General features: G+C 56.3%; 1 protein-coding gene and 2 non-coding genes across 6 annotated transcripts in view; 1 reads left to right on the top strand and 2 right to left on the bottom strand.

Annotated features, from left to right (window-relative positions):
• Positions 1-13,117, bottom strand: part of DPP9 (dipeptidyl peptidase 9) — a 53,558-nt gene extending 40,441 nt beyond the window's left edge. For 2 of the 4 annotated variants that reach the window (XR_004260947.1, XM_032252187.1), the window contains exons 1-4: positions 12,932-13,117; positions 11,763-11,815; positions 9,195-9,285; positions 3,075-3,331 (exon numbers count right to left, since the gene is read on the bottom strand). Coding sequence is in view for 3 of the 4 variants with exons in the window: in XM_032252187.1 (XP_032108078.1) it covers positions 3,075-3,331; positions 9,195-9,250 (313 nt within the window). In the remaining variant the exon portion in view is untranslated. Of the gene's footprint in view, positions 1-3,074; positions 3,332-8,845; positions 8,863-9,194; positions 9,286-11,105; positions 11,680-11,762; positions 11,816-12,931 lie in introns of those variants that run through there. The other 2 variants (XM_032252188.1, XM_032252189.1) reach the window with 2 other exon arrangements.
• A 216-nt stretch (positions 13,118-13,333) lies between these two features.
• On the top strand, positions 13,334-13,405 carry TRNAG-UCC. The gene has a single exon. It is a non-coding gene; the product is annotated as a tRNA-Gly (tRNA).
• Positions 13,406-13,849: 444 nt separating this feature from the next.
• TRNAV-CAC lies at positions 13,850-13,922 on the bottom strand. The gene has a single exon. It is a non-coding gene; the product is annotated as a tRNA-Val (tRNA).
• Between the last annotated feature and the right edge of the window lie 642 nt (positions 13,923-14,564).

Genomic DNA, 14,564 nt, shown 5'->3' with positions numbered 1-14,564 from the left:
CCTGTAATCGCAGCTACTTGGGAGGCTGAGGCAAGAGAATCGCTTCAACTTGGGAGGCGGAGGTTGCAGTGAGCCGAGATTGCACCACTTGCACCCCCAGCCTGGGTGACAGAGACTCCATCTCAAAACAAGATAAAACAAACAAAAATGGCCGGGCGCGGTGGCTCAAGCCTGTAATCCCAGCACTTTGGGAGGCCGAGGCGGGTGGATCACAAGGTCAAGAGATCGAGACCATCCTGGTCAATACAGTGAAACTCCGTCTCTACTAAAAATACAAAAAATCAGCTGGGCATGGTGGCGCGTGCCTGTAATCCCAGCTACTCAGGAGGCTGAGGCAGGAGAATTGCCTGAACCAAGGAGGCGGAGGTTGCGGTGAGCCGAGATCGCGCCATTGCACTCCAGCCTGGGTAACAAGGGTGAAACTCCGTCTCAAAAAAAAAAAAAAAAAAAGAAGGCAGAGGAAAATTTCAGACAGAAGAGGAGGAGGAGGAGAAGAAAGGGGCTGTGTGACCATCAAGGCAGAGGTTCCAACGTTGTGGCTGCAAGCCAAGGGATGCCGGCCGCCACCAGAAGCTGGAAGCAGCCAGGGCTGGTTCTCTGGAGGCTCCAGAGGGAGCGTGGCCCTGATGATACATTGATCTTGGACTTCTGCCCTCCAGAACGTAATAGAATCACTTTCTGCTGCTGTAGGACACTAACTCAGAGACCATTCATCACAATGGCAGCCACAGAGAACTCCTCCAAGCACCCTGACCAGGACAGCAACCCCAATAGGAGCAAGTGGCCTGAGACCGCAGACATGTACAAGGGGCCCAGGAGGCCACGGAACTGCAGGATGAAAAAGAGAGGCAGCGGCCCACAGCAGCCTTGGTCTGGGCACGTGTGATCACAGCAACCAAGCTCTCTCAGGTAATTGAAACTCAAGGCATTCCAGTCCAATTTCTCCTAGAGTTGGCCAGTGTTCTTAAAGGGCCAGAGAAGCCGGGTACAGTGGCTCATAATTTTGGGAGGCTGAGGCAGGAGGATCACTTGAGCCTAGGGGTTCAAGAGCAGCCTGGGTGACACAGCAAAACCTCATCTCTACTAAAAATACAAAAAATTGTCTGGGCATGGTGGCACATGCCTATAGTCCCAGCTACCTGGGAGGCTGAGTTCAGCAGGATCACCTGAGCCAGGGAGTTCCAGGCTGCAGCGAGCTGTGATGGCACCACTGCACTCCCAGCCTGGGCAATGGAGTGAGACCCCATCTCTAAAAAAAATAAGAAATAAAAGAAAGGGGCCGGGCGCGGTGGCTCACGCCTGTAATCCCAGCACTTTGGGAGGCCGAGGCGGGTGGATCACGAGGTCAAGAGATCGAGACCATCCTGGTCAACATGGTGAAACCCCGTCTCTACTAAAAATACAAAAAATCAGCTGGGCATGGTGGTGCGTGCCTGTAATCCCAGCTACTCAGGAGGCTGAGGCAGGAGAATTGCCTGAACCCAGGAGACGGAGGTTGCGGTGAGCCGAGGTCGTGCCATTGCACTCCAGCCTCGGTAACATGAGTGAAACTCCGTCTCAAAAAAAAAAAAGAAATAAAAGAAAGTAAATACTTTCGGCCACACAGGCCATATGATCTCTGTCACGGTGACTCTCCTGCGGTAGCTTGGGAACAGCCAAAAACAAGGAAACTAAAGGGGACCGGGAAAACTTGATTTCTGAAAATGGCTATCACTTGCCGATCCCAGTTTCGGATGATTATTCCTTTTAAATTCTTTGTTTGCCAAACCAGTATCTGATTTCCACACAAGCCCGTCTGTGGAGAGGGCCTGCGTTGACGGCGGGAAGAGGGTGACCACCTGGTGTCCACCTCAGTCACTGCTGTGAGCACATGGTCAGCCTCCGGCAGAGGATGATGCCCATTTACCAGTTCCAGTGCTGGCTGGGGGCTGCAGCACACACAGGTCTGGGCTCAGGGGCTGAGGGCTCTGCTGTGAGTCCCAGGAACGAGTATGCCGGCCTGGACAAACATCCCGGGGCCACCCACCCCAGGAAACACTTGGCCATGTCTGGGGGATGTCTGTGGTTGTCACCACTGGGATGTGGCTGCTCCTGGGATGAAGTGGGTGGAGGTCGGGGACACTGCTCAGGACCCTGTGGTGCCCACGACGACCCCACCCCAGAGAACGATCCGGGTCCAATGCCCATGGTGCCAAGTGGGAGAGGCCCTGCCTTTGATCCCCAGTTTTGTGTCATGCTGCTTTCAAAGACATGGGCCTGCCTGATCTCTCCAAGATGTCCTTCGTCCCAGCTCTTAAGGCCTCTGCGAGCAGCGCGCAGCATCGAGATAGCCACGGCCCACCTCACAGGAGCCAGGCCCGCAGTGGCCACAGAGGCTACTGGAGGACATGCAGTCTAACCCAGGCTCTGACGGCGCTCGTGGTGCAGGGGAGCCCAATCCCATGAGGCGCTGCGGACGATGCAGAAGGAGCCGCGTGCATGCATGCACCCAGGGGAGGAAGTGACGACCCAGGGCCTACAGCAGGGGCTGCAAGCAGCTGGCAAGCTGCCCTGTGCTGTCACCCGCAGCAGACCCGGTTCCGCCATCTGGGCGGCTTTCCTGGAGCCTCAGGATCCTGCATGACGCACCTCCGAGCTCATCCTGGAATTACTCCCTACTCCCTCCGGGAATGGTTCAGCCCAGTCCTGTTTGTCACGAGCCCCACCCAGCCCGGACCAGGTGGCTGGGAAGTGACTCAGGGGGTGGACCCGGCTGACTAGCACTGGAAACAATCTCCGGGCTCAGAGCCACAGGGCCAGCTTGAGCCACGGCATCCCGGCCACACGGAGCAGCGGGCTGCCCTGTGCACAGCTCCCTCAACAGCTGACGCTCCCGGGACGTCCCCTCCCAGCCCGCGGTGGCCCTTCCCTGTAGTCAGAGCCATCTGTGGCTGAGCCTTGAAGGACGGCACACCAAGGGCCTGGCCACCTGAGCAGATCTTCTGACTCCTGCGGACTGCTGGGAACAGAAAGGACCGGGGAACCGCGGCCCCAGACACTGCTCCCGCCTAGGCGGCCTGCAGGGCCCGGCTTACCCAGGTAGTAGAGGCGGTGGGAGTGAGGTCCAGACTCGTCCGTCTTCTGCACGAACTGGAAGTCGTGGGGCGCCTTGTTGACGATGAGGCCTGAGTACTTGCGGCTGCCGTGGATAATGCTCCGGAGCCCATCCCACGAGTGCTTCTGCACATGGAAGCAGGCGGCCGGGTCATCCGTGGTAGCTGCGTCGCCCCGGTCGGCCGCTGGGGTCCCGGTGGTGGCCATCCTCTGAGCCCCCTCAGAATTCAGCGAGAAGCTGCAGGGATGAAGCAGACATTGTGAGAAAGGAGAACAGCCTACCCGCAAGCTGCCCCCACTCTGCCCCTTGTGAGACACTCAGGTTCTTCCAGGCGAGCCGCACCCGTGCCACCTTCCCCGCCCCCTAAACACTTCTTAGGGTGGTCCCCCTCTCTCCATGTCACTAATGCTGCTAAGACCCAAGCCACCATCGCCTCTCCAACAAATGATTTTTTTTTTTTTTTTTTTTTTTTTTGAGAGAGTCTTTCTCTGTCACCCAGGCTGGAACACAGTGGTGAGATCTCAGCTGACTGCAACCTCCGCCTCCTGGGTTCAAGCGATTCTCCTGCCTCAGTCTCCTGAGTAGCTGGGACTACAGGTGCGCATCACCACACCTGGCTAGCTTTTTGTATTTTTAGTAGAGACGGGGTTTCACCGGTTAGAATGGTCTCCATCTCCTGACCTCATGATCCACCCGCCTCAGCCTCCCAAAGTGCTGGGATTACAGGCGTGAGCCACAGTAGCTGGCTGAATGAACGGTTTTTAAAAACTTTCTGCCGGGCGTGGTAGCTCACCCCTGTAATCCCAGCACTTTAGGAGGCTGAGGTGGGTGGATCACTTGAGGTCAGGAGTTCGAGACCAGCCTGGTCAATGTGGTGAAATCCCATCTTTAAAAAAAAAAAGAAAGTTAAAAACTTTCCTTTTTTTTTGGAGATGAGGGTCTCAACTATGTTGCCCAGGCTGGTCTCGAACTCCTGGCCATAAGCAATCCTCCTGCCTCAGCCTCCCAAGTTGCTGGGATTACAGGTGTGAGCTACCATGCTGGGCTGTGGCTGAATGACTGAAACCGCCTCCCACCAGGGCGTTCCACATCTACTGCCAAGACCCCATCACTTAAATCCCTTCCTGGTTTCCCACAGTCCCTGTGACAAAACCAGTCCTCACCACCACCTCAAGGCTGCTGTCGACCCCTGCCAAGCCCCTGATCCCATCCTCCTTGTCCCCGTGCCCCAGCCAAACCAACCTTCACCCAGCTCCTCAAATTCCTTTCCAGCGCAGGACCCCCTCCTGCTTTGAGCACATTTTTCCTCACTTTGCTTAAACTTCTTTAACATATATATACTTTTCTGTTGTTGTTTTTGAGACAGAGTCTTACTCTGTCACCCAGGCTGGAGTGCAGTGGTGTGATTGCAGATCACTGCAGCCTCTGCCTCCCGGGTTCAAGAGATTCTCCCGCCTCAGCCTCCCAAGTAGCTGGGATTACAGGCACCCACCACCACGCCCAGCTACTTTTTTTGTATTTTTAGTAGAGACGGGGTTTCACTATGTTAGCCAGGCTGCTCTCACTCCTGACCTCAAGTAATCCATGTGCCTCAACCTCCCGAAGTGCTGGGATGACAGGCGTGAGCCACCACACCCGGCCTGCTTGACCAACTTCTAATCAGATCTCAGCTTAAAATATTTGGCAGGACCTCAGAAACCTTTCACAATCATCCACGCTGAAGCCGGTCTCTCTAGTCATCTTTCACACGCCACCTGGCTGTACCCCTCCCCCCACCTTCCTCACAGCGGTTATTCATGGGACCCCTGCGTCCCCCATGTCTGTCCCATTCATAGCTGTGCTCCCAGAATCTCAGGCGGTGCCTGGCACACGGCAGGCACTCTACGGAGCACTGTGGAATGACTCTCTTTCACTGAGCCTGCTAGGAGACATGCTGGGTCTCAGGAGAGACCAGGGCATTAAGGAATGAAAAGCCATCCCGGTCACCTGTGCTGTTGGCTTAATATCCAGCCAGGGAGATACTTGTCCGTCACTGGAAGTGCCAGAGCCTTGCAGATGTGGGGGACGCAGACGAGAGGGCGAGTGTGCACACCCTTCCCCAAACAGCATCCCACCTGCTCCTCCCACTTGGGACGTGCCGGGTGCGCAGAGGAGCCATCGAGAGTGGCCACTGCTGTGTCACGGCACCCACTGCCCCAACTTCCACTCCTGCCACTTAGCACACTCCTTGACCTGCCTGGACCAGCCAGGCAAATATTTGTTTTACAGAAATCTAAACATGGCTGCGATGACCTAGTTCTGCGAGAGCCAGTGGTTTAGAAAGGGTGGCAATGGGGCTGGTCTCGCTTCCCTCTGCGGGCTCCGGGTGACTGATGACCTTAACGGAAGGCCTGTCCTCCGGGACCAACAGCTTGGCTTGGGGAAGTCGCTGCTCACTTGGAGGAAGTGGGAAGGCCCGCAGGAGTGGACAGCAGGGACCGGGTGTTAGAGAAGGCAACGGCACAGACGAGCAGGGCACCTTGACTCTGCGGCGTGCCAGTTCCTGGAAGACTCCGCCTCTTGCCAAGGGGAGACCCCACAGGGTGACCACTGCCAGAGAAAGGACCCCAGCCCACTCTGAGACAGAAGGGAGAAAGAGCCACAAGGATGTCACCAAGCGCCTTCAAAAGATCAGGCCCTGCAATCATCACCTCACCTGGGCTTGTGACACAAGCACAAGGTGGGGAAACTGAGGCTGGGAGGGCACTGAACTCCCTCCCAATCAGAGTCGAGTGGAAGAGCATCAGGGGTTTGGTGGAGGCCGCCCGGCCCCTGGCCTCCCCCTGAGCTGCTGTGTGACAAGCTCAGCAATTGCAGCAGGAAAAGCCACAGTGCAGCCCAGGGAACTTCCTGTGCTGTGCTCTGAGACACAGCCGTGTCCTATGGGAAGATCCCAGAAGCCAAGGAGAGCAGAGGCCGCCTCAGCATGGGACACAGAAAAGGCCCGTGGGGCAGGAAGCCCATGGGAAGGCAGCTTCTGAGTAGCACAGCTGTGGGCTGATTTCCAGAGGCGCTCCTCCAATGCCGGCCCCAAAGAAAGGACAAGGGGAAACGCTTCCTGATTCATCTACTCCATCCAGGCAGGGCCAGCGTGTCCTGCCCTCCAGCCAGAAGGAACACGGTTCGTTAGTTCTCCTCCTCCGGAGACCAACATGAAGACACGAACCAAAGGACATCAGCACTTACAGGGCTCTCAGGTCACACACAGGACATCCCTGCCCACTGCAGAGCTGCGGTTCCCCTCCAAGGCAGCAGGGAGCCACCAGCAGTGTTAGGCAGGGGCTGGGACCAGGACCGCCTGAATGCTCAAGAACCCACACATCTCAGCAAAGTTGTGTGTCAAGAAAAAAAAAAGAACCCACACAGCCCCAACCACTGCTGGCAACAGGCCCGGGGAGCTCCTCTCAGTGGCCTAGGCACCCCTCTACGCTGTGCTGCCCCAGTTCAAGCCTGGCTCACGGCAGCAAAGAAAAAAATGTGACCTTTGGAGCCACCCATGAGCTGAGAGCCGGGCCGGAAGCACTTACAGACCCAGGTGGCTTATTTCCATAGCAAAGAACAATAATAAAAATCATCTTGCCTCTGATCACCACAGATAGCCCAAGAAGCAAAAATTCGATCCCGGAGATGAGAAAAGAAATGAAACATTGGGAGGAACTTCCAGGAATCTTCCGGCGGTGGCCAGACTCTTTAGCTTGAGGCTCCGGACAGGCCGAAGCTTGGTGTCAGAGCCTGGCCCCCTGCGTTCACCTCTCTTCTACCTGGAGGCAGAGCCCGGACTGCAGAGAGGCTGGCGAAAGTGAGGGAGGGAGGCGAGCCTGTGTAGAGCCTTCTCCACCTCGCACCACCCTACGCTGCGTCTCAGGGGAGTCCAGAGTTTACACAGCTGCAGAGATGAAAGCGGATTCCAGGCCACTAACTCAAGTCTACCTACGCCTTCCTTCAGCCAATCAGCTAGGTGCCTGTGCGGCCTGTGAGGCCACCAGCAAACAGCTCCAGACCTCCTGGCATGGTCTCTGTCACCGCCAGGTGGCAGATCTGTGATCTCCTTTTTTTTCTTTTTTTTTTTTTAAGAGATGGGGTCTTGTCAGGTGCAGTGGCTCACGCCTATAATCCCAGCCCTTTGGGAGGCCGAGGCTGGTGGGTCACTGGAGGTCGGGAGTTTGAGACCAGCCTGACCAACATGGAGCAACCCTGTCTCTACTAAAAATACAAAAAATCAGCCAAGCATGGTGGCGCATGCCTGTAATCCCAGCTACTCAGGAGGCTGAGGCAGGAGAATCGCTTGTACTCAGGAGGCGGAGAGTGTGGTGAGCAGAGATCATGTCATTGCACGCCAGCCAAAGCAACAACAATGAAACACTATCTCAAACAAAAAAAAAAAAAAAGATGAGATGGGTCTGGCTATGTTGCCCAGGCTGGTCTCAAATTCCTGGGCTCCAGCGATCCTCCCATCTCAGCCTAGCAAATAGCTGGGGTGAGACGTGTGGAACCACGGCACCCAGCTCCAAAGCTCTGTGATCTCTGTGTCTGAGCTGATGCTTCGGCGGCAGGCAGGGGGTGGGGGAATAGTCGGAGTTGGAGGGAGTATTCAAACACCTAGAAGGAAGCAGACTCTCAGTGCTAACTGTGGTTCTGAGTTCAGGCAGACCACAAGGTGGCAAGACAGAAAGACGTGGGGCATGGGGCAGATGGCGGCAGGGAGGCAGGGTCCTACCCATGCACTGGATGGGGAAATGCCTCAAGGTGGACCTCAGGCAGGTGGCCCAGGCCAGGCTAGTGCTCCCACAAGTAAGGGCTGCTGGGGAAACAGCACGCCATCCTCTGTGCCACCCAAACTGCCCCCAGCACCGCCCAGGCCTTTAGCTTTGATGAGCAACCTTTACAGAGTCACTCTGCAGCCTGTGCCCAGAAGGGACACAAAGGGTGTACAGGGAAGGGACACGGATCACCTTCAGTAATGGATCCCTAAGGCATGTGCCTGCCAGATACCAAGACCGCCCGGTTTTAGAGCCCGAGGCCAGGGAAGTCAGAGCCCGTCACACCATCCCTGTCTCCCCAGGTCGTTCTTCCATTCCCTTCCCGACTGCGTGTGCTCTGTCAAAGCAAACGCGCCTAAGAGCATTAGAAACTGGCCGGGCGCGGTGGCTCACGCCTCTAAGCCCAGCACTTTGGGAGGCCGAGGGGGGCGGATCAGGAGGTCAGAAGATCGAGGCCAGCCTGGCCAACATGGAGAAACCCGTCTCTACTAAAAATACAAAAATTAGCTGGGTGTGCTGGCACGTGCCTGCAATCCCAGCTACTTGGGAGGCTGAGGCACAAGAATCACTTGAACCCGGGAGGCGGAGGTTGAAGTGAGCCAAGATGCACTCCAGCCTGGCGACAGAGCGAGACTCCGTCTCAAAAAACAAACCGAAACCCTATACTGAGACATGTCCGCAGGGTGGAGGAATTCCTGCTGCCTGTTCATCTCCTGCCAGGGCTTGAGACGTGGAGTTTGCTGACTGCCCCGGGGGCGCGTGTCTAACTGCATTCGATCGGCTGACTCCGGGAGTGCTCCTCAGTTCTGGGGTCTTTCTCATTTTCAGGACCAAATAACGGGCTGTGAGGTTGAATGTTCTGTCCAATGTCACCCCGTGAGGCAGGGGAGTACAGCCCCAATCCCTTGGACCCCAAAACCCACATGCTTCCAGTGAGGTCAGTGGTTCTCACCCAGGAGTGATTCTGCCCCCAGCAAACACTTGGTGGTTGTCCCAACTGAGGGAGCTCCTGGCATGCAGTGGGTGGGGGCCAGAGATGCTGCTCAGCACCCTGCGGCGCCCAGGACAGCCCCGCCCCAGAGAACACTACAGCCCCAACATTGACAGTGCTGAGGGGAGACCCCGCACAAGGCCATGCCGCCTCCTCACTTGAAATAACCAGAACAGCCTTAGGGACATGGGGATGTGTGCGGGACGCCAGGGGAGAGGGATAGAAGGGGCCTTCCAGATCTCAGTTCACTGGGGAACTCCGGAAGCTGGGCCACGTCCCCACTCATCAGAGCCTCCAAGGCCAGGCTCACCTTCTCCAACTTCCGGTGTTCTCCTTGTCCAGGCGTAGCTTCTTAACCTTCCGCATTAACCGCTCAGCTGACCTCAGGAGGGCAGGGGTGCCTGCAGGTGAGCGGGAAGAGAGACCACAGGGCTGCCACCTGGGGAGGTGGGGAGAGGGTTCTCCTGCCCCTGTCACCCCCTCCCCATGTCTCCAGGCCACCCTCCAAGCCTCCAAGGAGCACCCTGAGGCCAAGCGCATTGTGACGGAATGATGGATGCTTCAGGCTCTGCGGCATTTGCCAGAGACTCGAATCTTTCTCAACAGGAGGTTTCTGTGAAATTCCCTGGGAATTTCAAGTGAGTCCAGGGAAACCACCCCAGGGCACCTGCTGGAAACAGAAGAATCCAAAATTCCTCACTGTGGATGCTTCCTGATGGCCCTGGTGACCCTGGCTTCTTACTTTGCCCTTGACTGTGACCTCTGGCTACATTAGCCTCCTTCTTGTCCCTCGACACACCCACTCCTTCCCAGCACATGGCGGTCTGCACGGCACACCCCCTCCGCCTGAAATGCCAGTTCCCTGCTTTGGATATGACTTGCTCCTTTTTACCCTGCAGGTGCTGATATCACCTCTTCAGAGGTCTTTCCTGAGCGCCCCATCTGAAGACGCTACCTGACTGGCCCATCGCTACATCCAAACACGAAGATGGCCTGGACCATCGTTCCTGTGCTCCCCTTCCCCTAGGAGAGTGGTTCTCAACTGGGGGTGATTCGCCCCTCCCCCGCAGGGGACACTGGGTGATGTGTGGAGATGTTTATGGCTGTTACAACTTGGGGTGCCCCTGGCACAGAGTGGAGCCCAGGGATGCAGCTTAGCACCCCACAGTGCCCAGGAGGACCCACCCTAGAGAAAGTTCTTCAGAGAAAGAAGTAAAGATCCACCCCAAATTTCAGTAATGCCAAGCCGGAGACCCCTGCATCCATTACTTGGGGAGAAACCTGCGTTCATCTCCAACGCTCATATTAATACCAGGATAAACTTCCCATGGGATCAGCATTCTAAACCGGGGGACCCTCAGCTCCTGGGATTCTCCTCCTTTCTCCCCACTCAGGGTGAGGATTTCAATGTGTGCAGCCTCCTAGGACCTGAGCAGAGGATCAGGGGACACGGAGTCTCTTGGGGGGTCCACGGTATTCCCTAACCCAGGGGGCCTCGCCTGGGGATAACGGGCCCCCCCAGGGGACAGTTTTGGTTACCACGACTGGGACGGTGCAGGGAGGCACGTGGCTGGTGGAGACCAAGGATGCTGTTCAACCCCCTACTGTGCCAACCCTAAATGTCACAGAGCCAAGGCTGAGAAACCCCGCTGCGGGTGAGGGGGCACTCAGCACTGGAAGGTCAGCTCCACGGGGCAGGCCACATCTGTCCTGGTCCCAGCAGACTGCCTGAGCCCAGACAGTGCCTGGCCTTCGAAAAGCATTTCAGGTTGAATGAATGAGCCGCTGTCCTTTCCTGGATTCGTGTAAAGTCAAAGGAACCCCTTGTGTGGTTGATGCCCAACTACCTTCTCAGGTAAGCCAGGTCCCATGACAGGCAGTTCCTCAAAGGCTGAAAGAAGAAACGGCTGCTGGGCGCCGTGGCTCACACCTGTCATCCCAGCACTGTGGGAGGCAGAGGAGGGTGGATCACCTGAGGTCAGGAGTTCAAGACCAGCCTGGCCAACATGATAAAACCCTGTCTCTACTAAAAATACAAATATGAGTCAGGCGTGGTGGTGTAAGCCTGTAATCCCAGCTATTCAGGAGGCTGAAGCAGGCGACTCACTTGAACCAAGAAGGTAGAGGTTGCAGTGAGCCGAAATTGTACCACTGTACTCCAGCCTGGGCGACAGACTGAGACCGTCTCACATCTAATGGAAGAGGTTAGGTGTAAAGTTACCACAAAGCAGCACTGGCTGCACTCTCAGTCCAGTGTGAAAGCATGGGCTCTGGTGTCAGAGAGAGGGGTTCAGATCCTAACTCTGCCACTTCTGGGGCAGTCACCGAACCTCTCCAAGCTTCCACTTCCCCAGAGAGAACACGGGATGACAGTATCTACACCTGGGGCCACCGACGGGATTAAACGAGACCACACACATACAGCTTTTAATACACAGTGACAGCTAGCATGTCAACTCAACAAGCTACTCAAAACCACACGAACGGGGAGAATCCAGCTAAGGGGGATTCTCTAAGAATTCTCTAAGAATCTAAGGGGGAGAAACCCGAACCAGAATCCTCACCATTTACTGATCAGGTCAGGCAGCGTAGGGGTTACAGCCACTCCTCCACCAAATCCTGCTGAAATCAGCACTCCCCCCTTTCTCTCCCAGAACCCTTCAGAAACTCCCTCCCAGGGGCAGCTAGAGGGGTATAGGGGTAAAAATAAAAGCCTTCAGCGGGTGCACAGAAAGTTGCAGCCACTGCCCTGGGGAAGACAACGACCCAGGGCCACAAAAAACCATTTCCTGCCAATCCCTGTATTCTACAGCAGGCAAAGGAATCCCACCAGCCCCCACCCCAGCCTTACTGGCTGCCAAACCCCAGCACAACTGACCTTTTAAAGGGTCCAGAGAACCTCCATTCCAGCTGCAGGTGTGGGACACAGACCTTGATAGGATAAATGTGTCATGAAGGTGACAGGTTAATGAAAGCACGGGCCAGCCGTTCAGTCCCCGCTCCACTCAGAAGCTGCAGACTGCCAGGCCTGATTCTACCTGGCTACATTCTAGCTCTGCCTCGAAGCCCTGCAGCACTGCCTCCATGCCGTGGACAGAATCTGGGAGAGAAGCCATCCCACGGGCCCGATTCCCCCGGGACCCAGCCGAGGAATGCAGGGATTGGTGCCTACAGTCCACACCTCCTGGGCTTTAGTCCCAAGCTACTCGAAAGCAGGTTGGTTCTTGCCGCGGAGGCAAGTGACTTCCTCAGGGAGCCCCAGGGAAAAACCAGGGGGTGGGGGCGAAGGGCATAGCCCACTTTCAATGGCTCAGAGGCAGCCTGGATAGGGAAGTGTCAGGGCTGGCCTAAGGCTGCGTGGGAAGAAGGTGGGCGGCTGGACAGGCCAGAGAAGGGAGAGAAGGGGGCTGGACCCTGTGGGCCGGCCCCTTGAAAGGCAGCTATGCTAACCACAGCACCAACGCCTCGGCAGGAAAACTGGTCTCTAGATGCCCTTAATAGAGTCTGGGATTAAGTGGGGCTGAGGATCAGGACTGGGTCGGGGGAGACCAAGCCTTGGGGCGAAGGTGGGGGGAAGGGGTAAAGGGGTGATGGCAGGATGCAGGTCCAGAGAAGTGGCCTCTGGGCACACACAGCGTTTGCATGGGGAGAGGGAGATCGGGAACTCCAGAGCCTCACGGAAGGGGAGAGGGTGTCAAGATCTGCAGCAGCGAGGGCGTTCTTGGGTGCGGTCACCCCCGGAAGGGGTCAGAGCCGGGTGGCCTGGGCAGCAACGGGATGGGTGGGGAGGCCGGGCCGGGAAGGGGAGAAACTGGGAGGTGGCCTGGCCAGCGCAGGAATCCGGGAGGGAAAGAAAGTGGAGGGGGGCCCAGGGCGGAGGGAAAACGAGGCAGGGAGCCGGAGGGACCCAGGGACGGGTGCATGGCGGCGCCAGAGTGCGGGGAGGCCCGGCAATGGCGGGTGCAGGGTCAGAGCCGAGGCGGGGCCGGTCAATGGCGGGTTCAGGGTCGCGGCCGGGGCGGGACTAGGCGCGCGGGCGATGCTCACCGGGGCGCGGGGCGGCAGCCGGGCTGGGCAGGGCTGTCCCGGGGCCAGCGGCGCCTCACGCTCGCAGCTCCATGCCCGGGACTGCGGCCCCGGAAGTGGCGGGCGCGGGGGACGACAGCGGTGGCGGACACTAGGGACCCGCCGGCTCAGGCCCCTTTGACCCGGAAGTCGAGCGGCCCAGGCGGCGGCCTGGGATTGGACACCTCTAGGCACGTACCAAGACGTCCGCGGCGCTGGGGGGTGAGCTCACGGAGCGGCGCCGGCGGCCTACGGCGCAGAACGCCCAAGAGCGACATCTTCCGGTGCAGTAGGGAGAAACACCCCCATGTGACTTGGTATCGCTCAGCCAAGCCCATGATTCCCCCTATTAAAGATATACGGAGACCCCCTTTTCTCGACATCGCGTTGGTGGTATAGTGGTTAGCATAGCTGCCTTCCAAGCAGTTGACCCGGGTTCGATTCCCGGCCAACGCAGACTTTTATCAGTTTGCAATTTTCTTTTTATTTATTCATTTGTTTTTGAGACGGAGTCTCGCTCTGTTGCTTAAGCTCTACTGCAGTGGCGCGATCTCGGCTCACAGTAACCTCCAGTTCCAGCGTTCAAGCGATTCTCCTGCCTCATCCTCCCAAGCAGCTGGGATTACAAGCGCGCCAGTCTAATTTGTGTATTTTAGCAGAGATGGGGTTTCACCACGTTGGCCAGGCTGGTCTCAAACTCCTGACAGGTGATCCACCCTTCTCTGCCTCCCAAAGTGCTGGGATTACAGGCGTGAACTACCATGCCCAGCCTAAATTTTTTTATTTTGAAATCAGTTTTTAAATACCATAAAAATTTCTAAAAGGCAGTAGGAAGTCGGAAGAGAAGGAAGGGAACCAGAATTGCTGCTTCAGTGCTCGTGTGAGGGAAAATAGCACGAGTGTTTCCGCCCGGGATCGAACCGGGGACCTTTCGCGTGTGAGGCGAACGTGATAACCGCTACACTACGGAAACCAGTAAAGGTTGCACTTTTTTGAACTCTCACATAGAGATAATATTGGAGAGATTGTCACATTCCACTGCTTCAAAGAAACAGTTTTGCTGCTGTCAGCCAAGTAATATCTGCTCTTCCTCTGGAGCTCTTATTAACACCTCTAATAACTAGCTGTTATTCTACTTGATACAGTAGAGATCGAAAGAAGGAAAGTACCGAAGACAAAAAGAAATCCAATAGACACCGTTTCCAACACACACACACACACACACACACACACACACACACACACACGTACGTACGTTTATTACTTTATCATCAGTCCACCCTCCATTTAAAACAATGCAAGTCAAATGGCCCACAAACCCATCCTGGGGTCAAATGAACTTTTTCTTAGTTCATCTCATAGATAAAATCTGTACTTGATCAAACTACTTTTTTTTTTTTTTTTTTTTTTTTTTTTTTTTAGAGAGAGAGTCTCGTTCTGCTGCCCAGGCTGGAGTGCAGTGGTACGATCATCCCTCACTCCAGCCTCCAACTCCTCGGGCTCAAGCAATTCTCCCACCTCAGCCCCCGGAATACCTTGACCACAGGCATGGACCACCTCGCCTGGCTAAATTTTTTAACATGTGCCTGGTAGAGACGGTGACTTATAGGAGGGC

This window comes from Sapajus apella, unplaced genomic scaffold (assembly GCF_009761245.1).
Source record: "Sapajus apella isolate SASKATOON/1434 unplaced genomic scaffold, GSC_monkey_1.0 scaffold77, whole genome shotgun sequence".
NCBI classification, from domain to species: Eukaryota; Metazoa; Chordata; class Mammalia; order Primates; family Cebidae; genus Sapajus; species Sapajus apella.
The sequence above is the reverse complement of the archived record's forward strand: the minus strand, read 5'-3'. Positions and strand labels throughout refer to the sequence as shown.